We start from the raw sequence: 25,820 nt of genomic DNA, 5'->3' as shown, positions 1-25,820 counted from the left end.
TGTCCAAATATAGATAACTTTAATCTAATTTTAAAGTGGCCATATGGATGAGAATTTGGTATTTATTTTGGATTTTTATTTGATAAAACAGCTTCACTATGTTTTTCTACATGAAAATATAATGTGAAACAACATATACCAAGTCCATTTTCACACCTCAATAAACTGCAAAACATTAAACAATGTGTAAAATGTTTGTTATTGTACGTACAATAACAAACTTTTTACACTTTTTGCAATGTATTGAGTTATGTACATGGACTTGGTATATGTTATTTCACATTATTTTTTCAAGTAAAAAAACATAGTGAAGCTGTTTTATCAAATAAAAATCCAAAATAAATACCAAATTCTCATCCATATGGCCACTTTAAAGTGTATTCATTTCATTTATTGTTGATAATTAATATTTGGGATAAGATGTCGATTTGTGATGATGATACCCCGGATGATACTCACCCAATACCACATGCTAGTCGGCAGAATAGAAATAATCCATAATTTCTGACAAATGCTGATACAATGGCAAAGAAAGCGTTGACATTTAATGCAGTCAGTAGACATTTCTTTCGACCAAGTTTGTCGGATAGGGAACCCCATATCAACGCCCCAATTAGCATACCGACAAAGACAATACCACCTGTAACGAATAACATAAATAGTGTTAGTTTATCTTATATAAATTTGTGTATTTCATGTAAATTTGTACATTTCGTGTAATTATCTCAAAATTGTGTTAATTTTTTCCATTTTATAAACAATTGTCACCCTACCTACAATGTCTATTTCACCTATCTTTTCATACCAATTAGTCTGTATCATGTCAACTCGTCTATATCATGTCAATTAGTGTATATCATACCAATTAGTCTATATCATTTAATCTTGTACACTCCATATCAATTTGTCAAATTCATGTTAATTTTATACATTTCATATAAATTTGTCACTATAAAGTAGCTATTACATCTATCTTTCATTGCCAATAAGTCTATTTTATGTAAATTTTTATCTATATAATGTAATATTTTTCATGTAAATCTGTCCAATTCATGTAAATCTACCCAATTCATGTTAATGTGTACATTTCATTTAAATTTACGTCATGTAAATTTATCTGAGGTAAATTTGTCTATTCATGTCAACTTGTCTATTTCATGTCAACTTGTCTATTTCATCTAAATTTGTCTATTTCACATCTCCGTGAATACCGGTACCATTCCTCAAATGCCGTGTGATCCATCTTGTGTACAGTGTCAGACATATATAGTTATACAGATATATGCGATCTTGAAATTTACATGAAATACACATGATCACGGGAAATTTAAATATATTAATTTCCATGAAATAAACAAATTTACATGATGAAATAAACAAAGTAATTATCGTCATTTTGTCGTTAGCAAGGCAAAAATCAAGCTGTCGAGACGCAGTTACGCATGAAAAAAGTAACATCAAGTAGGTTGTGTATCAACAAACGTTATTCTAATTTTAAAAGTACAAAATGTACAATAATTTGATATTCACGTTTGTCTGAAAGAAAAAAAGTCAAATATAACCAACACAGGTCAAACTTCAGTCATTCCCATCAACTTGTTTGAGTATCAGGTGCGCTCACCTAACACGGGATGGTTACCATGGCAACGAACGCAACATGTACATTCTAATTACACTAAGTGATCCCCATGCTTCATTGATCGAATTGAAATTAGTACGACAAGTCAGTAGAGAGGAAACGTCCCTATCGGAGATACATAACTGTAGATAATATATTATCAACTCAAGTGGCAGTCAAAGATATCTTTATTTATTTTTTTTTTGAAAGTACGATCAAACGACATGTTGCCTTGGTAACATGTTTGAGTGGCCACAGTGGAGGGGAAATATGCGCTTTTCACTCCTAATTCTCACTTTCGCTTTTTAGCATTCTCGTCTAAATTAGGTCATACACAAGATAAGTACATTATCTCTTTGGCATTTCAGGGATCTTAGCAGCAGAACGTACAGGGACGATGTATTGTTGGCTGTGCGAATGTTTATTAACTCTTATAAATTGCAGTGTTTTTTATAGATTCTACCAAAATATCACAGACGTAAGGATTTTTACACTACTTTAAAGATGTTAATCACAAGATGTTAATTGCACTACTTTTAAAGATGTTAATCACACGACATAGTCATGATATGTAGCTGAGCTGCATGGCAGGGTAAACACGTTTAGTTGTAGATAAAACGCACCCATAAATCAACTTCTCTATACGTGCTGTACATTCAATGAAATATATATCTGTCGGTGAGTATTTACAAAATGAAGTCTTTGACTGTTTCAATGAATAGAACAACATACATATCCTGTGATGATATCATTTAAAGTAAACGTCACATTTTACAAAAAAAATTGTCATTATTCTATTTGCTTTCTTTGACTTTATAGATCTTTATCGGTGGCTAGGAATTTATTTAATGTTTGTTATCCACGTCTAGATCTTTTATGGGTACTAAGACACCTTTCAGTTGCCATGGTTATCGTGACCAGTCAATCAATCAATGCTCCATCACGTACCAGTACTGGAACAATAATTCTAATTTATGTGCTACAGATTCAGATTGTGTGTGTGTGTGTGTGTGTGTGTGTGTGTGTGTGTGTGTGTGTGTGTGTGTGTGTGTGTCTGTTGTTTTCATTTTCAAAATACACGTCACTCTTTTATAAATAGGATAAATCAAAAATATAATACATTCCTCATTGGTGAAAATCAATGTATATCAGTCGTATGAAGTCATATCACAGGGACAGCAGCGACATGACAAATGCTTTACAGTTTCTAAAGCCTTTGACACTATAAGATTATGCAATATGCAGTTTTCATTATAAACGCAGCGAAGTTGGTGAAACCACAGGGTCTGTCGCCATTTTGTATAAAAAAATTATCAGTTCTTATTACTTATTAATTATCACTTTCTCACTCTGTGCTCAATGTACTTTTATGATACCCCTGGCACGTACCTATATAACGTAACAACATTTATTCCCCAACTTCCTGGACAGCATGCATTTCAGCCTATAGAATAACATTCATAATATACTCTCTATCCTAACAGGTCCCCATTTGTAGAGCTAAGTTGACTGGGGCACAATAGTTGTTCTAATATTGTCCAATGCAAGGACTTTCGAAAGTCAGATACAAACGATATAATTATTCAGTCAGTTTAGAGTCTAATACTGTGTTAACTCTGTGAGAAAATAAAAGATTTCTTTGAAAACAAGATAGTGAACCCCAAACTTCTTTCAGTATTTCAGAAGGCCCAGGAACACGCTATCATATGGCAAAGAGATTTGAAAAACTTTGATTTTCAGTGAAATCTGTCCCTGAGGTGCATTCTGCCTTAATCCACAAGTTGCCATGGCAACATGCCTGCAGATGTCACGACACAGTACACCATTTGTTCGTCGATATTCAAAAAGTTCTTTGTCATCCATTTTATAATTACGTGGAAAGATATTACTAAAATATACGTGTAGCTAATAGGGATGATGTCGCTTCCTGTTTTTGTCTTAATACAATGCACTAGTTTTATGGACATATAAAAGGTGTGATAGACACGTCTTACTAGAATAAAGATCACCACGACACAGCTGTCCACTGGATATCAACATAATAAATGGATTCTCAATGTACATTTATTTCCATGGCTTTTAAGAGATTCACCTTTTGACTTCTAAGACGTCACGTCTAGGAAAATAACACTTAACTATACACTATCCCAGTTTATTCAAAGTAAATGATGAAATTATCAAAGAGGGATTATACGTTTTAGGTGATAATTGTTGCTACATATCTAATAATACCTGTAGTATAATTCTATTTACTGAAGAAATACTTAAGCCTAATAAAAACAATTGTGTGGTTCTGATTACGTTCAATTTTAGAATAGGTGGGGGTAGGTAGATTTTTTATTTCATTTTATTATACATGTTTTCTTCATGTGTGAGTGTCTAATTCATCAGGTAGTTATGTTTTCTGTTGTTTTCCAAATTGTCTCTGTGTTATTGGTTTCTTCTCATCAGATGGACATCCATTACAGATTGGAAAAACTGTTTTATATTGTCTTAGTAAGTTGATGTCAGTTTCCGCATCCACTAGTTTTCGCGAGACTTCACAATTTTCTGTGATTTTATTTGTGAAAAAAGTTCAGAATCGGCAGTGAAAAACTAGGTGGGGTCGCGTAACCGCAACCAAACATTTTTTTAGACCTTACCAAAGAGGGTTTATTCTGTTTTAGGTGGTAAATTGTGTTGCATATGTAATGGTACCTATAGTATTCTAATGTCTACAGCATACTTAGCCATCACTTACGATTGACAGGACTTTAATCTGGCATTCAGGAATTAAATATACAATAAACAATTCGATGGCATATAATTTGTATATGTATATTAAAATATCATGGAAACCCCTATTTATTTATTTATTTATTTATTTATTTATTTATTTGTTTATTTATTTATTTATTTTTATTTATTTATTTATTTACTTCCAAGGATGACCTATGGGACTAGTCCCATTAACAGGCTCCAACAATAAAATTGTACAAGACAAACACAACAGAAATGCACTTGAATGGGAAGATGGAACACAAATTAACACCTAAAATAGAAACAACGTATATCACGTTACAATATTCACACTTACACTCATCAACTGAGAAAAAAGTCAAAACACGTTAATTTAAACAATCTGACGAAGTAAATTCTTAAAACATGGCATAGCGCTAAATATACCAATTGATGAATTACTCTGTACAGTTTCTTTGAAACACATCATGATTTTAATTAAAGGAGGGTGTTTACTAATAATTATGCGACTTTGCCTCTCCCTAAAAACAGGCCGATTCCGTAAAATTCTAGTTGGAGCATTGAAATCAAGCCAAGATTTAAAAAAAGAACTATTACGTCATCAACTGCACTAACAATGGCAGGAGACGATTTTGATGTTATTGAGGGCATGTATCAACATTAACTTTAAGATAGAATAGTTTAAACAAAGTTTTATATAAGAATTTCAGCCGAGTAATTATAACTCGGCTTGTGCCACTTTAATTATATGCAAGGTGCCAAATGAGTCAATATTAATGTGGCCCAGTAAACATATCTGATGAGCTGTTGTTGTCGTTTTCTCAGCCACTGCCAGCGACGTTGTCATTGTTGATGTCTCCACGGTGGAGGGTCTATGTGCAACTATAGTTCATGTATTTCATAATATTAAAGGGACGTTGTGTTTATGTGTTCAACAATCATAAAGCACACATTTAAATGCACCTTACGTTGCAAATTGGGAGTTTGGTATGCTGATACACGGGTGATGCAGTCAAGTGGAACGTGTTAAACTCGAGGTGGAAATTAAAAGAAGGTGTCTAATCTGTTCGGTGAAAATACAAAAATACCATTATCAGTTACTCGTCTCCATGTAACCCATTACGGTCTAGAATCTAATTGGACGGTAATCTCTGGTGAGACATCTTTTTTTACGACATTGGTTATATGTGAGATAACAGCCGAGGCCTGCATCCTGCACTGAATTTGATGTGATGTGCTGCCCTGTGCTGTATTGTGCTGTGATGCGATGTGGTGCTAAGATGGTAAGATGGTATTATAAGATGGTGTGGTGTAACTTAATGGAACGAGCAGAATTTATGGCAGAGAGGGGCCTGAGGAGAACATATTTGGTCAAAACATTTTCGAAGCGCCCCCCCCCCCAAGTTTATCGCCCCCTCTGAAATGAACCCCAACATTTTCGTAATCCCCTCCCACCTCAAGGGTTATACATATTTTTATATTTGGGTTTTTTTTTTTTGGGGTTGTCATTACATAATTAATATTGGGCCGTAGCCTATATACTTGGACATGCTTTGCCGGCAGGGTTTCCCCTTCAATCTTGATTTTTGGCAGAAACAGCACCCCACACGATCGCTAGTGGGGAGGGTGTGGGAGGTGGTATCCTCCCCTCCCACGGTGGGTACTTTTTTGAAAGTAAGAACAACCATGTTGGCGCCCATTTAGAAGCATAAAATATCAAACCATACACGTTCTAGAATATTGTCTTCAACACCCCAATTTTACTCTCATAAATATTGTCAACATGTGATTTTGAACCTATAAAGAGATATTGAAGAGGCCATATGGATGAGGATTTGATACTAGTATTTATTTTGGATTTTTAATTTATGAAACATTTGTATTATGGCGTCCTACTTGTCAAATCAATGTAAAACAACATATGTCAAGTCCCTGTTTATAACTCAATGAATTGCAAAAGATTAATAAATGTGTAAAATTGTTGTTGTTATTGTATGTACAATAACAAACTTTTTGCACATTTTTTAGCTTTTTGCAATGTATTGAGTGTCAAACACAGACTTGGTCAATGTTGTTTCACATTGATTTTCCAAGTAGGTGTAATTTGTTTTATAAATTAAAAATCCAAAATAAATACCCAATTCAGCCACTTTAAGGCAGACACACACTTTCGTTTGGTTATCAACAGCCTCGTAATTAAATATATAGTAAGTGAATAAATTTTGCAAATGTACAAGGTAAACGACTACTCCTGAGGTTTTGTTTTGTTCAAAGAGTCAAATTTACTACAGAGAGACAGACAGATGGAGAGACAGACAGACAGACAGACAGACAGACAGACAGACAGACACACACACACACACACACACACACACATACATACATATATACATACATACATACATACATACATACATACATACACTGACAGACAGACAGGCAGGCAGGCAGGCAGACAGACAGACAGACAGACAGACACACACACACACACACACACACACACACACATTCAGATATTAATTCACACTATTATATTAGCAGGGTACTTGTGGGTGTTTTATTGTATATACTTTAGCTCTAATATCACCTTTCCTTTATTTACTTTAGGTGTGAGACATACACAATGTATATGTATGTAACTTATCTATGGACTGTTAACGTAAAAACAGCAACTAACAATATAAAAAGACCGGGAGTTTACGACCACCAATGGGGATATTGTCCATCGAATCGTGACAGAGATATCAGGCCAAATCTTATCAGCATTCACAAACAGAAAAACGTAATGCAGTCATAATCTCTCCTATATATCCCACTTGACATTATGATTCGACCTAAAATATATATTTGATGTGATAGATATAGCCCAAGACATATGATATATGGTATATAATGTCATACAAACATATCCTGTATAGTCGCGTTCATGTTGGCGTTCATCATACGCATGTCCAGGTGAAGTGATTCTTGTTGACAAACGTTATGCGTCATGTCTTGATTAGTATGGAAGCTCTTACCCATTCTGAATTTGGCGTCGCGTATTTGCATGGCGCCAGAGTTCACTAGCAAAAAAGTCTGTCATTAATCATGTAAATTTCAACCGAGAAACAAAGTTTTGTTTGAGCGTAGCTGGGTTTCAGTAGCGTGGGACCCCGAGGCGCAAGTGTGATTCGGCTAACTGCTACGTTTTAAGCGATCATCCAAAACAGGAAAGAGACAGTTCCAGCTGTATTTATGAGACGTTACAAATCGTTTATTTATGCAGGCGAACAATCTCTATAGCCTGAAGTGTGTGACAAGCCTCAGATGATCAAACTGTGTTAATGTATACACGTGACTCGTTTTACGATGTGAATGCAAGGCATAAAGGTGATGAAACAAAACTTGAAAATCTGTATATTTAATCAAGTACATTGTGTCCCCTTGGTCTGTCACAAATTTAAAATAACATTTTCTCTTTATATGTCGACAAGATGGCGGACCGCACAAAGTAATCGAAATAAAGATGTTTTAGTTAATCGAAAAGAAAAAGTTATTGCGAGTAGTTCGATTCCATACACTACAGTACTATACTAACAATTCAGAAAAAAAATCAAAGTTTGTTTTCATGCATTAAAGTGGCCATATGGTTGAGAATTTGGTATTACTTGGGATTTTTAGTTTTTAAACAACTTTACCAAGTTGTTGCTACTTGAAACTGAATGTGAAACAGTATCGATAAAGTCTATATTGGAATTCAACAAATTGCAGAAAGCTAAAAAGTGTGTCAAAATGCTACAGTAACAAACATTTTAGACACTTTTTTAATTTTGAAATTTATTTGGTTACAAGCTTGCTATATGTTGTTTCACACATTTTTTCAAGTAGAAAAACATAGTAAAATTGTTTTATCAATTCAAAATCCAAAATATATACCAAATTCTCATCCAAATGGCCACTTTAAAAAACATGTTCACTATACAACATCGATATCCACGTGGGAGTATTATTGAAGTTGATATCATTTCACAAAGAATAATCATTTTGTTCTATGAAATTAGCTACCACGCCCACCCAGAAATGTATTAAAACCCATAAATGAACATTACATTTGTGGTTAAAAATTATTACATTAATTTTATGGTTAGCATTACATTTACATCGTCGTAATAAACCACAGCCTCTTTTACGGCACCGTCCAAGCACGCATCGTTGCTGCAGTAGAAATATGTGTTTTGGCTTGCGAGAATATACATTTATGGTTTTTATAAGTTACATAAATGACAGAATTGCGTTTCTAATATGTTCGACTTGTAGAACAGAACAGCCAAGAATCAATTTTTACATCCAATTTCACCTAACCTCGCTCAAACTGTGTGACAAATGTATTCATACAACATGGGTAGACAACTGAGTTACTTTGTAGGGACAAAACTTCAGACACGCCGACTCTCATTGTCGTAAACCACAACTACTTCCACGGCACCGACCGTCCAGGACGCACCTGATCCGGCGGCGGGAAGTAGAATGCCAACAGAGATCTGGTCTTCGAGAATGGTCGACTCTTTAGAAATGAAAACAAAATACAAGTAGTCAGACTTGAAAGTCTTCAGTGATAACAATTAATTACAAGTACTTGTATTTTTGCTTTCATTTGTAATGACTCAGTTGTAACTACAGGACATTACACTTAATAGTTCAATGTAGGATAAAAACCTAAATTCTTTTAGTTAGGCCTCACCCCCCCCCCCCACACACACACACACACACACACCTAACTAAATTGGCCAAAATTGAAAATAATCCAGACCGCACAATCAATTTCAAATCAGCATGTAGTAGTATGTAGTGCTATAAATAGAAAGCCAGTATGAAGTGAGTAGAAGTGGTTCTTTTGGTGACATTTTACTGTATTTTTAGTGCCATGCATTTTATATAGCGAAAATTATTCCATTTCCTAATTTGATGACATGTTTTAGAAATATTGGTAAAAACAGAGCCATTAAAAGTAGAACTAAAATGGCTCAAAAACCCCACCCAATCCCCAAAGTAAAATAATTTAGTTTTTCTATCCTACATTGAACTATCAATCTCTCCCCTTATATACATGTTTCCTTAGGTATATAACACAGCCTTTTTTTTAAATTACGTGACGTAATACTAAATTGTGTCACCAGAAGGACCCAGCAGTGGTTTCACTCAACATTATAATTTGACATTGTATTCGAATAGATTTAGCTAATATAACAGCAGGCCAACTTGAAAGAAATTACAAGTATGTGCAAAAAATTATCATTTTTTCGCAATAATAAATTACTTCCGACATCCCCTTGACGGTGGGTGTTGTCACTAGTCCGTGCTAGCATCGGTCATCGCTCGTGATTAGAACAAGACGTCGAACAACACACTATCCAGTTTGACGAGTGTTAATTACACACATGCGCAGAATGTTTTGCATTAGAGTTTCGAGTTAACCTCGGTGACCTGAAGGCTAGGCAAGGGTTAATTTGTTCGATATTGAACAAAGAAAATAAGTGACAACAGCAAAACGCTATTAAAAACCAGACGCCGGTCTTTCACTTTAATGTCGTGTATTCCATCTCGTACACAAAAATGTTTAAGGGCTATTAGAACCACTTGAAAAATATCCCTAACCATTTCACTCTCAGACGAATACACAGATGACAGAATATTATATGCAATATTTCGCTGAAACTGGTCGCTTTTAAGCCAAAATTTCGTGTAAACGCATACATTAAGATGCTATCTACCATCCAAGACTAAATCCAAATATACATTTGAGAAATATTTACTATAAAACTATTTTGGGTGAAATTATTTCGGTTGGAAATTACTTAGTACATGAGCGGTTAAGCCTTGGCAGACGTTAACGAGATGAAACCAGGGCTACTTTTACATGGCGTTATGGAAATCTGTTTGAGATGAACGTGAGGCACGTCGCGTTGACAATGAAAAATGTCAATTATGTCACGTGCCATTTCGAAGATGCAGGCGACAGGGTGACGACGTTCATTCTTTGACAATGTGGTATCACGTGATCCATAAAAATTGAATGAAGATCGAATTTGTAAGGAAGTTTATTCATGTATGTGTAATGGATAGTTTTGTCGGCTAATAGTTACATCTATGCATACATACATTTCCTTTGAGTTTCAGAATCAAAACCTTCATCCGAAAGAAATGTATTTCAATTATTTTCAGTCTTTGAATGACTACATGCCATGTCTGAAATTACAATGAAGCAAAACATGGTCGATTTTCTCATTCTCGCTAACCAGAGCTAATATTTCTTCGGCGACACTGCGAAATGTCAATCTTGACGGTGCCGTAAAAGAGGCTGGTATATGTGGTTTACGACGATTCGATTTTGCAGCTCTATCTCCAGCTTCCAAAAATGCCATTACAGAAAACTCCAGTGATTAATCCTTCTGTGATGTCTTCAAAGTGAACATAATGATTATTGATATCGATGGTACTCACCTTGAACTAATTTACATATGACCTTAATGTCATTTATGAGAATCAAGATTAAAATCTTTCGTATGGCTAGAACGTTTTATCATCATTTTAAACATCTGCGATATTTCAAACCTATCAGGCATGTCTTCCAACAAGATGGCGTTTGTAAGTAGGACATTAGCGTATTAGATTTATGTTCATAATGAACAACACGAAAATCATATCGAAAAAAATGTCGTGACGAGAAATGATATCGACCAGACCATTTTGATAACGGGACACGATTCCGTACGATCAATATTTTACTCTTTCAGATTTATGTGATAATTGTACAGTAATGTTGATAATAAAAGCGACTTTTTATTAAACATTAAATTGACATTTAAATGATAATGAATGTGTGTCGTCCTTTTATACAAAACACATTGCCATGCACGAAACATAATGGTATAACAAGATAAAATATTGAAATTATACCCTAACTCCTCAGTTTCCCGCCATATTTGATAAAAACAACAAATTCTAATTTTCAACTTTAATTACATGTGTGATATCAATCAATCAATCAATCAATATTCTGACATGAATCCGTTCATGAAAATTATCTTGTACGATTACAATCTAAAATGCGGCCGAAATTAGAAGAAATTTTCCAAAGATATGACCATTTCTCAAAATATATTTTTGGCGGGAAATTACGGATGGTGAACAAGTTTAAAGCTCTTAAATCTTATTGCAAGTGTTACCAATATTCTGAGATTATTCCGTTCATATAAATATCTAATTCGATTATAAACTAAATTAAAAGTTTAAATTTGGCTAAAGTTTTCAAAAATAAGATTTTTCGAAATATCGTTTTGGCGGGTAATAACACGTGGTGAATAAGCTTAAGTAAGGCATTTAATATAATTTCCTGGTGAGACACGTTACTGGTATTATGATTGCTAACCATCTGATGTCCAGGTGGGAAATCTCTACAACGCAACCCAAAGCAATCATTTGCATAACTTAGAAAATGCTTTTTTACCAGTACTGACGGATTTTGACGAGTGGGAGTCTTTTATGTTTTACAGAATATAGCAGACGTCGCTACAATACTATGGTTGATTTTACACGACAATTTGGCGCCATTATATTTCACATCAACCTCGACGAGTTTTACAATCCTGATATGCAGGTTATTTTCTAAATGCCATACACAGTACATTAACTTGAACTAATTCAATTCAGCAAGTCAGATTGGGCCGCGGTATTACTAAAGCGTACTGAACGGCATTTCTTGAGGTGAACAGGAATACGCCATTGTCAGAAGCCGACTGTTACTTTCAATTGAAGAGACATCTGTCATCGATATTTCCTAGGAACATTCATTAAAGGCTGCAGTCCCGAATTATCAGTTTTTATCCATTCGTCACTTTATTAGAAGAGTTATTTAAATCTTCAACTTACATTCTAAACCACTGTGATACCCTATAGCAGGAGTCACACCTGCACGTATACAATTGTAAGAGTGACGTAATTTCTCTAACGCACAACAATGACGTCATCAAATGCTCTACGAGCGCATTATTGCTATTGACGTTTTGATTTGAGTTATTGACTAATGTTTCACTAAGTAGAGTGATGATGCCAGTTGCTTTATATAAGAAACTTTGACAGGATAAGAAGAAATGTATAACATTGACCAAATACACATGTAAAATAACTGTCATCATCTAGTAGCTAAACGGTAGAGGTCTATGTCATAAACGGGGGAGAAACCCCCTAACTCTACTCCAGACACTGTTCTGTAATAACTAACATTTCGTGCACACACTGACCCTTTATTCAAACAGCTACATATTTTACCAATTCATAAACTTTGTTCATTTCACACCTGCCTCTTTACTTTTGATTTGTTACACAATCACTTTGCCCATGATGTAAATCGCTATTTGGATACAATTTCACATTCCTATTCTACTCGTTCCGCTACACATCGCAATTTCTACGTACCCAAAGTTAACCTAACACAAAGTAAACACAGTATAAGATATGCAGCCACTCATCACTGGAATTTATTACCAAGACACATTAAAGACATCACTGATAGGAATAGATTCAAATCAATTTTAAAGGCTCACCTGAGTAATTCATAGAAAACACATGACATGTATTTTTTTTTCTCTTATTAGTATAAATTTTATTTAAATTATTGAAACATGTAAATATTTTGTACAATCATTGTTTCGTATTTGTAGATATCCCTTTCTGTTCTTAGTTTTTGTTGCCCAGTTACACACTTGTATTTTTTTTTCTTCTATATTTATTTTGTCAGGGTCACAGACTAGACTAGTTCAGATCGAACTATTTCTGTGGCCCTCACCAGATATATTATCCAATCAACCTCCTTTTTGAAATGTACATAAAAATGTTATCCTGTTTTATATCTGGTGAATAAACAATTCAATTCAATTCAATTCAATTCAATTCAATTCAACATACATACATACATACATACATACATACATACATACATACATACATACATACATACATACATACATACATACATACATACATACATACATACATACATACATACATACACACGTGCACACACAGATATATATATATATGTGTGTGTGTGTGTGTGGTGTGTGTGTGTGTGTGTGTGTGCGTGTGTGTGTGTGTGTGTGTGTGTGTGTGTGTGTGTGTGTGTGTGTGTGTGTGTGTGTGTGTGTGTGTGCGTGTGTACACGTCGGTGTAAGTACATGAGATGTACACTTCGTGTTATTAATGTATACAGTGTATTAAAATGTAATGAACAAATGACGGTTTTTGTCTGATCCGTGAATTCTACATGAGTAATCTCACACAAGATATGGACATTTTCACACATCTTCATATCGGTACAAAATGTACTTCTCACACAAAAGTGTATTCGAATTGTCAACGCTTTTTCTAGACCTAAAGCTATGTTTGATAGTTTTAAAAATGGAAAAACATAGCCGGGAAAGGATTGTGTAAATTGATTGATATTCTCGAAGGAATGTTAGATGTTCTTTAGATTAGGCTGCAAATCCCAACGGAAATTGCATGTCACTTATACAGACGATGGATCGGGTGCCAAGGAACGGTTTGTATATTGTTGCTCTATGCAACGCAGTGTTACTATTCTACGACTTTCTATCAGAGCGCGCAGGGGGGACAAAAAGCATGCATGGAAAAGACACAGAAAGCTAATGTTTAACCACCTACCAAGCCATCCTTTCTCCCTGTCATTCAAGCATAGATCTCTTTCAGCACTAGGTATTATAAATCCGACTATGAAAATTTCAGCGCCGTCAGCCATCAGTCCGAAACCGATGGCAAAATAAAGAGCGACCTGGTACTTTCCGAACCCGACTTCATCAATCGCTTTCTCGTATGCTTCTGCTAAAGCATAGTCGCCTCCAATAGTATCTTCGTTTCTCAGTCCTTCTCGAAGTCCCGAACCCAACGATTCAGCATCGCGAAGCTCCTCTCCCACGTCCCCGGGAATATCGAAATCGTCCTCGGTCGAGTAAGTCCTCGACGGCGAATCTCCCTTTTCGATCAGCTGCAGATCTTCTGCAGTTCCCTCCGCCATCTTGGATATACGAGTGAAGCTCACCTTTTGGTTCACACGGTAAATTTACAGCTCGATGCTGCACACTGAGGGAGCTCCAAGCCTAACTGATTTGAGATACTAACTAATGACATTTGGGCATATTATCATGTAATGAATAATAAATAGAGAAAACTAAAGAATAAAAAGATTCGATGAAAACCCACAAGGGCCACATCCAGTTTACAACTTGTTATTTTTGGTTACGTCTGATAAAGCGTTATCTCTTTTTACGTGGATTATTCCCAGTTGATATATTAAAAGTCTAATAATAATTTCCGATGTTGAAATGTCGGGATTTTCCATAAGTGCAATTCAGAAGATTGATATGATTACATCGCCGTAGCCTAGGTAGTTTTTTTTCTATACATACATACATACATACATACATACATACATACATACATACATACATACATACATACATACATATACATACATACATACATACATACACACATACACACATACACACACACACAAACAAACAAACAAACAAACAAACAAACAAACAAACACAAAAATTATAATCTACTACGTATACTATATTAAAAATGTAATATATATGTTCGTACCTACCTACCTACCTACCTACATACATACATACATACATACATACATACCTACCTACCTACCTACCTACCTACCTACCTACCTACATACATACATACATACATACATACATACATACATACATACATACATACATACACACATATACATACATACATACATACATACATACATACATACATACATACATACATACATACATACATGCATGCATGCACGCATGCACGCACGCACGCACGCACGCACGCGCGCGCACGCGCGCACGCACACACACACACACACACACACACACACACACATACATACATACATACATACATACATACATACATACATACATACATACATACATACATACATACATACATACATACATACATACATACATAAATGCATACATACAAAACAAAACTTTATGCATATATATATTAAGTTTTCTAATAAAGGAAAACGTTCTACTGTAATATCAGTTGGTAGCTTAATAACGATGTTCAGTGTGTTTTACACATGTCGTAAGTAAATAAGAATATGAAAATAAGAAATCCGTCCGTAAACCCCAATTCCCGTAACATAGTTATTTATTTCCAACACCGGTATGTATGTATGTATGTATGTATGTATATATAAGAAGACGGTAATTTTTCAATGACACAATCCCACACGAATCCCTGTTTAAGCTACGTACATTTAACCATGTCTATCGAAGTCTCACAGTCCGCACCAAATCTGTAAAAATTATCTTTTTTAATAGTCAATATGAGAATGTTTTTTCTTACAACCTTTCATACTTTGCTTTTTTTTAAAGTAATCTTGAATACCGATAAATATCGGTTCGATTAGCAGATTATGAATCAATCTTCACTGTAACTTGAAAACTGGTTACGTATTAGTAATGCATAAATGATTATGTGATTTTTTTTGGAATGAGTAAATTTAGATTCTATTCAATGCATGCCCTAAGTAGTCCTGACTGAAGAAAGGCAACCATGCGGAAATTGAGTTAATCACTTTGAATACAAGAGATTCACGTGGTAATGTTTAAAATGAATGGTGTTATCGAATGTATATAAACCCATGTTGCATTCTAATATGAATTCGATTAATGAAGTCTTGGTAAGATTTTGTATGCCCCATTATAACTGCCGATAGACAGCGTGACAATATATACATGTCATCTCACAAGTGACGAGGTAATCTAAATAATCAAGGTATTGATAGACTGCACTATAGTCTCCTGAGGCACGTTGTGGGTAGGAAGGGTGTATTTGACTTTAAACATACATTATGTATGTTTATCACTGGTAAGTGGTGTAGTTGATAGGTTAGCACTAGTTCCCCCACCCCCTCCCCCTTCCTGGGGTACTTGGGGTGTATTTGGTTCAAAACATAAATTGTATATATTTATTGTTGGTACATTGGCATGGTTGATAGACTAGCAATACCCCCCCCCCTTCCCAATGTACTTGGGGTGTATCTACCTTTAAACACTATATATATATATATATATATATATATATATATATATATATATATATATATATATATATATATATATAATATATATATATATATAGTAAATTGTTTTAAAATAAATTAAATTGTTTAAAAATTTGCATATGCTTTTCATGTACCTAATTGCACAAAAACGAAGAAAGTCGTCGAGCTGTCTATATTTAAACTTCATAATAGAATTAATTATATTGAATTATTTAATTGTATAATGTATAAAAAAAATTTTTGTATGATTGAAAGGTATCTATGAAATTGATAATATATTCAAATATATAGAAAATCGACATAAATGTGAATCGAAGCTAGAATATTTCTGTGCGATAGAAAACTCTCAAAAAATAAATCTATAGTTACCATGAAAATGAACAATAATCTAGAATCTGATATCAACACATTAATCTACTTACTATAGTACATCCATTAAATTTTTAATTAGTTAATTAAAACTTGAAGTCTTTAAATGATCAATCTGTTGTTTAAGCGATCAGGCTTGAAATTGACAATTATTGTATTGCATAATTAAGTTTTTGAAATGTTATCATCTTTTAATATTTTAATTAGAATGATTACCAATGGTTGTCTCTTCCACTCAGAAGATTTGTAAGAGCTGTGCTTATAGTACAAGTAAAAGGAGAACATACACAACTTTCTAATAAATTATGTTTTCTTCTTTGCTTTAACTCTATTAAAAACATTATACGTATTTATTTAATCGTAACTTGCCGTTGATATTAAGTTGGATTGTTGTGGATCTGATCATGTCTCGTGACTAAATGACAATCACGTGACACTTGTTGTCCAAATGCGTTATGCCATGTTTTTGAGAAGTTGGAAGGTCTAAGAATGATCTGGTGTTGCCAGAAACTGGGTATTTTTTCCTGCTACCATTCTGAGGTCAAATTCATAAGGCAGTATAAATAAGTCATGACACAAACTTGTTATTGGTGACGCATTTCTTTATACAGTACGTCATTTGTTCATGACGTATTACTCTTTACTGTTATGTTATGACGTACTAGTGAACTCCACAAATTACGTCATTTAAGTTATGGTACTATCCAGACACTGAAATTACGTCATTGATTATGACATTACTCTTTACCTAAATATTACGTCATTGAATTATGACATTACTATTTACCTAAAAAGTACGTCATTGAGTTATGACATTACTATTTACCTAAATATTACGTCATTGAGTTATGACATTACTATTCACCTAAATATTACGTCATTGAGTTATGACATTACTATTTACCTAAATATTACGTCATTGAGTTATGACATTACTATTTACCTAAATATTACGTCATTGAGTTATGACATTACTATTTACCTAAATATTACGTCATTGAGTTATGACATTACTATTTACCTTAATATTACGTCATTGAGTTATGACATTACTATTCACCTAAATATTACGTCATTGAGTTATGACATTACTATTTACCTAAATATTACGTCATTGAGTTATGACATTACTATTCACCTAAATATTACGTCATTGAGTTATGACATTACTATTTACCTAAATATTACGTCATTGAGTTATGACATTACTATTTACCTAAATATTACGTCATTGAGTTATGACATTACTATTCACCTAAATATTACGTCATTGAGTTATGACATTACTATTTACCTAAATATTACGTCATTGAGTTATGACATTACTATTTACCTAAATATTACGTCATTGAGTTATGACATTACTATTTACCTAAATATTACGTCATTGAGTTATGACATTACTATTTACCTTAATATTACGTCATTGAGTTATGACATTACTATTCACCTAAATATTACGTCATTGAGTTATGACATTACTATTCACCTAAATATTACGTCATTGAGTTATGACATTACTATTTACCTAAATATTACGTCATTGAGTTATGACATTACTATTTACCTAAATATTACGTCATTGAGTTATGACATTACTATTTACCTAAATATTACGTCATTGAGTTATGACATTACTATTTACCTAAATATTACGTCATTGAGTTATGACATTACTATTTACCTAAATATTACGTCATTGAGTTATGACATTACTATTTACCTAAATATTACGTCATTGAGTTATGACATTACTATTCACCTAAATATTACGTCATTGAGTTATGACATTACTATTTACCTAAATATTACGTCATTGAGTTATGACATTACTATTTACCTAAATATTACGTCATTGAGTTATGACATTACTATTCACCTAAATATTACGTCATTGAGTTATGACATTACTATTTACCTAAATATTACGTCATTGAGTTATGACATTACTATTTACCTAAATATTACGTCATTGAGTTATGACATTACTATTTACCTAAATATTACGTCATTGAGTTATGACATTACTATTCACCTAAATATTACGTCATTGAGTTATGACATTACTATTTACCTAAATATTACGTCATTGAGTTATGACATTACTATTTACCTAAATATTACGTCATTGAGTTATGACATTACTATTTACCTAAATATTACGTCATTGAGTTATGACATTACTATTTACCTAAATATTACGTCATTGAGTTATGACATTACTATTTACCTAAATATTACGTCATTGAGTTATGACATTACTATTTACCTAAATATTACGTCATTGAGTTATGACATTACTATTTACCTAAATATTACGTCATTGAGTTATGACATTACTATTTACCTAAATATTACGTCATTGAGTTATGACATTACTATTTACCTAAAAAGTACGTCATTGAGTTATGACATTACTATTTACCTAAATATTACGTCATTGAGTTATGACATTACTATTTACCTTAATATTACGTCATTGAGTTATGACATTACTATTTACCTAAATATTACGTCATTGAGTTATGACATTACTATTTACCTAAATATTACGTCATTGAGTTATGACATTACTATTCACCTAAATATTACGTCATTGAGTTATGACATTACTATTTACCTAAATATTACGTCATTGAGTTATGACATTACTATTTACCTAAATATTACGTCATTGAGTTATGACATTACTATTTACCTAAATATTACGTATGGAACGTACAGTCATGTCATGTCTTGTAATAGCTACGCGTTTTCAAATACATAAACACAGATTGGAAGATAAGATTATGAAGGAGAAAAGATAACGCTATTATTAAAATATTTCCCCCTTGGGTTAAATGTGCAAACTTTAGGATGAAACATTGGACACAATGACATATTTATAAGTCTTGGCTAATATCTTAAGGCTGTTATCTCGTTGTCATGACAGGGTTGACCCAAGGGGTAATAAATAAAATACATTGGATATTTATAAAGTCATCCTGGGACAGATAACGTGCTCATCTTTTATATTATTTGGTCGCTTAAATTCTCTCGTTCAGGTAGTCTTACGGATAGCGTAAATGTGAGGTGTCCGGGATATCATGGGATTGTAACTATACATGTTTATGAGCCCTTGGTTGTTACTTTCACATTCAAATTCAGTGTACCTGGCCCGGTACGCTTGTCGAATCTTCCTAGAGGATATGACTCGAGGAAGCGCTGTGGCTGTATTTTTTCAGACATCGTACCCGGTACTTGGCCTGCGGTTCTTGTTGCTGTAAATGTCGAAATATCCCACGGGACATAAAGCAATTAAGGCTTACTCGTTTTATTACGAAGAAGTTTTCCGCTGCGAATGAGTTGCTTGGAGTGACAGCCCGGCAACGTCATGATTTTGTTGCTGATACTTGCCAAGAACTATTGTATTCACCATCTTTATAATAGATTGTAATCATTTTCAAAATGTTGGCTCACAACCGTTGCACATATACTTTTTAAGTCAACTATGCGATATATCAATGTCTCCCTTTGATGCTAGACTTGCGGATACATTTAAATTCTATCCCATGACGATACATACAATACTGTAGTCGAGTGCGCAATCGCAGAACAGCAGTGAACTGTCAGTAAATTCACCACAAATTGAAGCAATTTTTATTGTCACGGTTGAAAGAGAATATACTAAAGTGAATGTCGTCAAAATAATGCTTTAGGACAGTGTTAGTAGGAAGAAGATAAAAAATTGTTGAAAATCTTCTTTCTTTGAATTCAGACCAGATATCAAAGGATATTTGATCGATGTGTTCAAATTTTACAATGCGTGTAATCTTTCCAGTCACATAGACTGTGTGTATCCCTGAGATAATTTTTAACAGGACATTCCCTTTCTTACCTACCAGTCAATCATCATTCTAGTGAGGCTGAGCAGTAATTTTTGTCAGCTCTGAAAATGTTATACTGTTGCCGCAAAGAGGAGGGGGGAGTTTTGCGACAATGTCGTCGATGAGTCGACATCAGTCCTATCCTTACTGACGACATTAATACTTTCATTCCTTTGTTGAGACGGCAAATTTACTTCAATCAAATATTCATGATTCCTTAGGCGAAAGAGATTCTGGACCATACAGTCACGATAACCGCTAGAAAGTGTATCAGCACGAACGACACCGTCTAAGTTCTGTTGACAGTTTGATCGGAATTTTACATCTCCCTATTATTAAATGCATTGAACCATAACGTCTTGTGTCTATAAAGGAGCTGCAGTTTAATGCCACAGCACAGCAGAAATAATTGAAAAAAAATCTTCTTGCTTCTCGTACCGGCTTCTTTGTGTAGAAATAGCTGTAGTTGTAGATTGACACTTGTATTCGTGGGAGCGAGACGAATTAGAACTGAAAGGTTAAATTTAATTACAGTGTCGTTATCGGAACATCTGGATATCGTAGGTATCAATAATGACAACGTTAAAATCAATATGTTGTCTAAATAATGTACTAAACTTAGATTTAATTTCTCTAGTGTTTCGCCAATTTGGAGAAGATGTCCTTTCTAAGCGTATTAATTGGATGATAGAGTCACAGATGTCGGTTTTACTAGCATTGTAATCCCGTCAGCTTTAATGATGTCGAAGTTGTTGTTGGTTGAAAGTGTAGGACGCGGCGCGGGTAATGAGATTTTATTTATGTCTGCGCGTACTTCGTCTGTGACCGAGAATCGTCATCCTTCGGGCTAGGTGTCCAAGCAATCAGCACGGACTATATCGGATAGTTGTCGTGTCGGTCATGACACTACTATTGCAATGGAGAGCATAATAGTAGTAGAAAAATTTCAATCGAAACATATATATTGATCGAGAAAAGGAAATGCAATTGCATCGTAATCAAAATTGGCAGCAACATTTTCTCTGGGTAAACATTTAGCACAAGTCGAGGAAGTAGAAAGGGCCATTGTGTCACTAGTATAGGTCAAAATTCAGTTGCCTCACTTTACAATTTGCAAGATTACAATCTTATCACTTCAGACCGTGTAAATTCAAGGGCGCGGTGGGGGGGGGGGGGTTGTAGCTCTTTACCTTCGTAAATCATTGCCTTTCATACGCATGAACAACATTACTGTGAAACAATCTTTGTGGAGACAGTCATAAACAACAAAACGATTATTGTAGGTGTTAATTATAGGAAACCAAATACATCCCACCAAGAATTTTTAAATAGTCTAGATTTGTGTCTTGACCAGCTGTCTGCCACAGGTAAAGCTTGCATAATCCTTGGAGATGTGAATATTGATACATCCACGAATAACACACCTGTTCCCGAGTACAACTTTCATCAGTTAATTAACTCCCCCATCCGTGTCACGGAAACTTCTCGAACAATCATTGATCACTGCCTGTCAAACATCATGGACTATTTTATAAACTGTGGAACAATTCAGTCAGACATATCAGACCATTATCCTAGTTTCTGCCTTATTAATCAACTCAACTCTGTAATGTATCAGGAAGCCCCCGCATCATTGTTTAATTTTAATAAATATAACCAGGACGCCTTGACAAATACATCATGGCAACCTATGTATAATTGCACGGATAGACTATTCAAAGTCATGCGAGATAATTCTCACAATGCATATTACAAAACAAAATACAAGGTATACATAAATATTTTAACTAGGCTTCTGAAGTCATCCAAAAAAAGGTATTTCATGAACAGGTTTCAGTGGGCAAACGGTAACACAAATAAAACATGGCAAGTGATCAATGAAGTTCTAAATAAAACTACTAACAAACTCTCTCCACGTAAAATAAACTCCCAGATTTCTGGTAAAGGTGCTGTAACCCGAAGTCTTGATATCGCTGATGAATTTAAGGAATTGTTTGTAAATATTGGCACAAATCTAGCAGCAGGCATTACTTCATCTAGTAACTTCTCCCAGTATCTTCATTGCAACTATCCCGAGTCATTTTTCTATCACCCAGTGACCGTACAAGAAGTCCTGAATGAAATCAACAGTCTTGGCCTTGATAAACTTCATCCCAAATTAGTTATACATGCTGGACATGTTATTTCAAGCCCCCTTGCACATGTTATCAAAAGCTTGCCATACCAGACTTGGTCTCAGAAATTAGTGGTCATCTTAACCGCGGGTTTTCTACTTTTGGGGTCTTTATTGACCTCAAAAAGCGTTCGACACTATTAACCACGAAATATTAATCAGTGCTACATCATTATGGGATTGGAGGTCTCCCTTTAGCATCTCAGTAACCGACAACAGTCCATAACAATTAATAGTGTCTCATCACCCTATAGACAGTTACAGTGTGGCGTTCCACAAGGATCGATTCTTGGCCCCATTTTATTTATATTAATGACATCGCAAATTCAACTAACCAATTTCAATTCCGTCTGTTCGCAGATGACACGAATTTATTTAAATTTATCAAGGATAATATAAACCTTACCCAAACCAATTGTGACTTTCAAAAGGTTTATGATTGATGTCAAGCAAATAAACTTACGATCAATGCTGAAAAAAACAAATTACATGATTATTAATACACCCCACAGGAAAATCTCAGTTGAGGTTAATATATAGGAATAGACGGGAATGAAATACAGTGCGTCATGTCATCAACCTATCTAGGAGTTACTCTTGATCGCAATCTTACCTGGAAATCACATATCCAAAATGTTGTTAATGCTATCACCCCCAAAGGTTGGACTTATTGCACAGTTGCGACACTATGTACCGAAAGCCATTCTCTTATATAACACACTCATTTTACCACACATTACTTACTGCCTAGAAATATGGGGCAATACCTATGCAACTTCCTTACAGCCAACACTTTTACTTCAAAAGAAAATTGCTCGCCTTATTACTTTTTCTGACTTTCGTGCTCATACCGACCCTCTTTTCAGACAACTTGGTATTTTAGACATTTATAAACTCTGTAAACTGTACACATGCGTTTTCATCTTTGACTTGTTGAATAATCACTTTGCCCATGATATAACACATTACTTTAAAAAACCTCCTCACATGTATCCCACCCGTTTCGCGACTCAAAATAATTTCTCTGTCCCTAAAGTTAGCTTATCTCATAGTCAACACAATATCAAGTATGCAGCTGTAACACACTGGAATTCACTCCCAGACTACATAAAAACATAACATACAGACATTCATTCAAAAGCTTACTTACTTCAATAAGGTTGTGTGTGTGTGTGTGTGTGTGTGTGTGTGTTTATGTGTGTGTGTGTTTATCCTGCTGTTGTTGTTGATGTTGATGTTGATGTTGTTGTTGTTTTTGTTGTTGTTGTTGTTGTTGTTGTTGTTGTTGTTGTTGTAAATCGTATTTATTCATTCATGCAAAGCAATATTTTGACAATTATTCTTATCACATTTTGTTTATTTTTCCGCTACCCGAGTTTCACCCTGTATTTTCGACTTAACTCATTCTGTAAGGGTTGTGGGCTAGACTAGTTCTGTAGAACTATTTCTACAACCCCCACCAGGTCCATGTAATTACTGATGTATTTGATTGAATATTCTTTGACTTAATTTAATTGATATATTTTGTTAATTTATTTGTTATGTATGCTTTTTTTAATTTCCTGGTGAAATCAATAAATGAATAAACAGAAAATGAATAAACTCTTTATCATAAACATTAACATCATGCATACTACTACAATTATAATAGATATGAAGTGTAATTTCTTGAAGTTCAAACAAAATCCATGGTCAGCAGCCAACTGAACTGTTTCTTTCATGCAGTTACTGTTTTATATCATTAACTAAATAAAGAACCCACACCGTGTATGTGATGTTTGTGTAAGTCTACTTAACATGAAACCTTGTGATCAGGCTCACTGATCTTGATAGTTCGTTTAACAGCTTTGGGCAAGCTTCTCCGAAAATAACTGTAAGACAAGGGTAAGTATGACCATGTCTAACCCTTCTTGCAACAACTTCACTAGTTACCTATTAGTTCTCGTATTCACTACAAAGTTTTCATCCATTTGCTTCAATTCAGTTGTGGGTTCTGGACTGCAATACCTCTGTCTGACCTTCATCAATATACTCCACAAAGACAATGCCGCTCTTCCTCAGATTCTCATCTACTTTGTATTCCAAGGGTTTCCACAAAGACTTTGGGCGAGAGATCTTTCGCTCACATTGGTCCTACTTTATGGAACCATCTCCCTTTTGATCTCCATCACTCCAAGTCTCTTACATCCTTCTGCCGTTCTCTCAACACCTATCTCTTTCAACATTTGTCTCAACCTTCTTCAATTACCTAGTATCCAGTGTCTGTGGATCCATTTTTCCTCTTACCAGAGAGTAATTTTCCATTTCTGCGCCTCGAGCTCTGCTTGCAGAGATTAGGCTAGGCACTCTATAAGACAGTCTACTTTACTATTAAATAAGATATCAGCATCTGATGTTTTCCTATAAACCATTGCAGGAATTTCAAAGTTACATAAGTTACTGAGGTGATATTTTAATCACCAAAAATCACATATAAGTTGATAGCAGTAATCAATACAAGTGTACTAAAGGTAGAAATAAGTCTGACTGGACTTTTACTTTAAGTTGATAGCAGTAATCAATACAAGTGTACTAAAGGTAGAAATAAGTCTGACTGGACTTTTACTTTAAGTTGATAGCTGTAATCAATACAAGTGTACTAAAGGTAGAAATAAGTCTGACTGGACTTTTACTTTAAGTTGATAGCAGTAATCAATACAAGTGTACTAAAGGTAGAAATAAGTCTGACTGGACTTTTACTTTAAGTTGATAGCAGTAATCAATACAAGTGTACTAAAGGTAGAAATAAGTCTGACTGGACTTTTACTTTAAGTTGATAGCAGTAATCAATACAAGTGTACTAAAGGTAGAAATAAGTCTGACTGGACTTTTACTTTAAGTTGATAGCAGTAATCAATA

General features: G+C 34.3%; 1 protein-coding gene across 1 annotated transcript in view; it reads right to left on the bottom strand.

Annotated features, from left to right (window-relative positions):
- LOC144447499 (synaptic vesicle glycoprotein 2C-like) overlaps positions 1–14,426 on the bottom strand; it is a 30,479-nt gene extending 16,053 nt beyond the window's left edge. The window contains exons 1-2 of the mRNA XM_078137541.1: positions 14,057–14,426; positions 460–640 (exon numbers count right to left, since the gene is read on the bottom strand). Of these exons, the coding sequence (XP_077993667.1) occupies positions 460–640; positions 14,057–14,426 (551 nt within the window). The remainder of the gene's footprint in view (positions 1–459; positions 641–14,056) is intronic.
- Between the last annotated feature and the right edge of the window lie 11,394 nt (positions 14,427–25,820).

Source organism: Glandiceps talaboti, chromosome 16 (assembly GCF_964340395.1).
Source record: "Glandiceps talaboti chromosome 16, keGlaTala1.1, whole genome shotgun sequence".
NCBI lineage: Eukaryota > Metazoa > Hemichordata > Enteropneusta > Spengelidae > Glandiceps > Glandiceps talaboti.
This window is presented reverse-complemented; position numbering and strand designations above follow the sequence as displayed.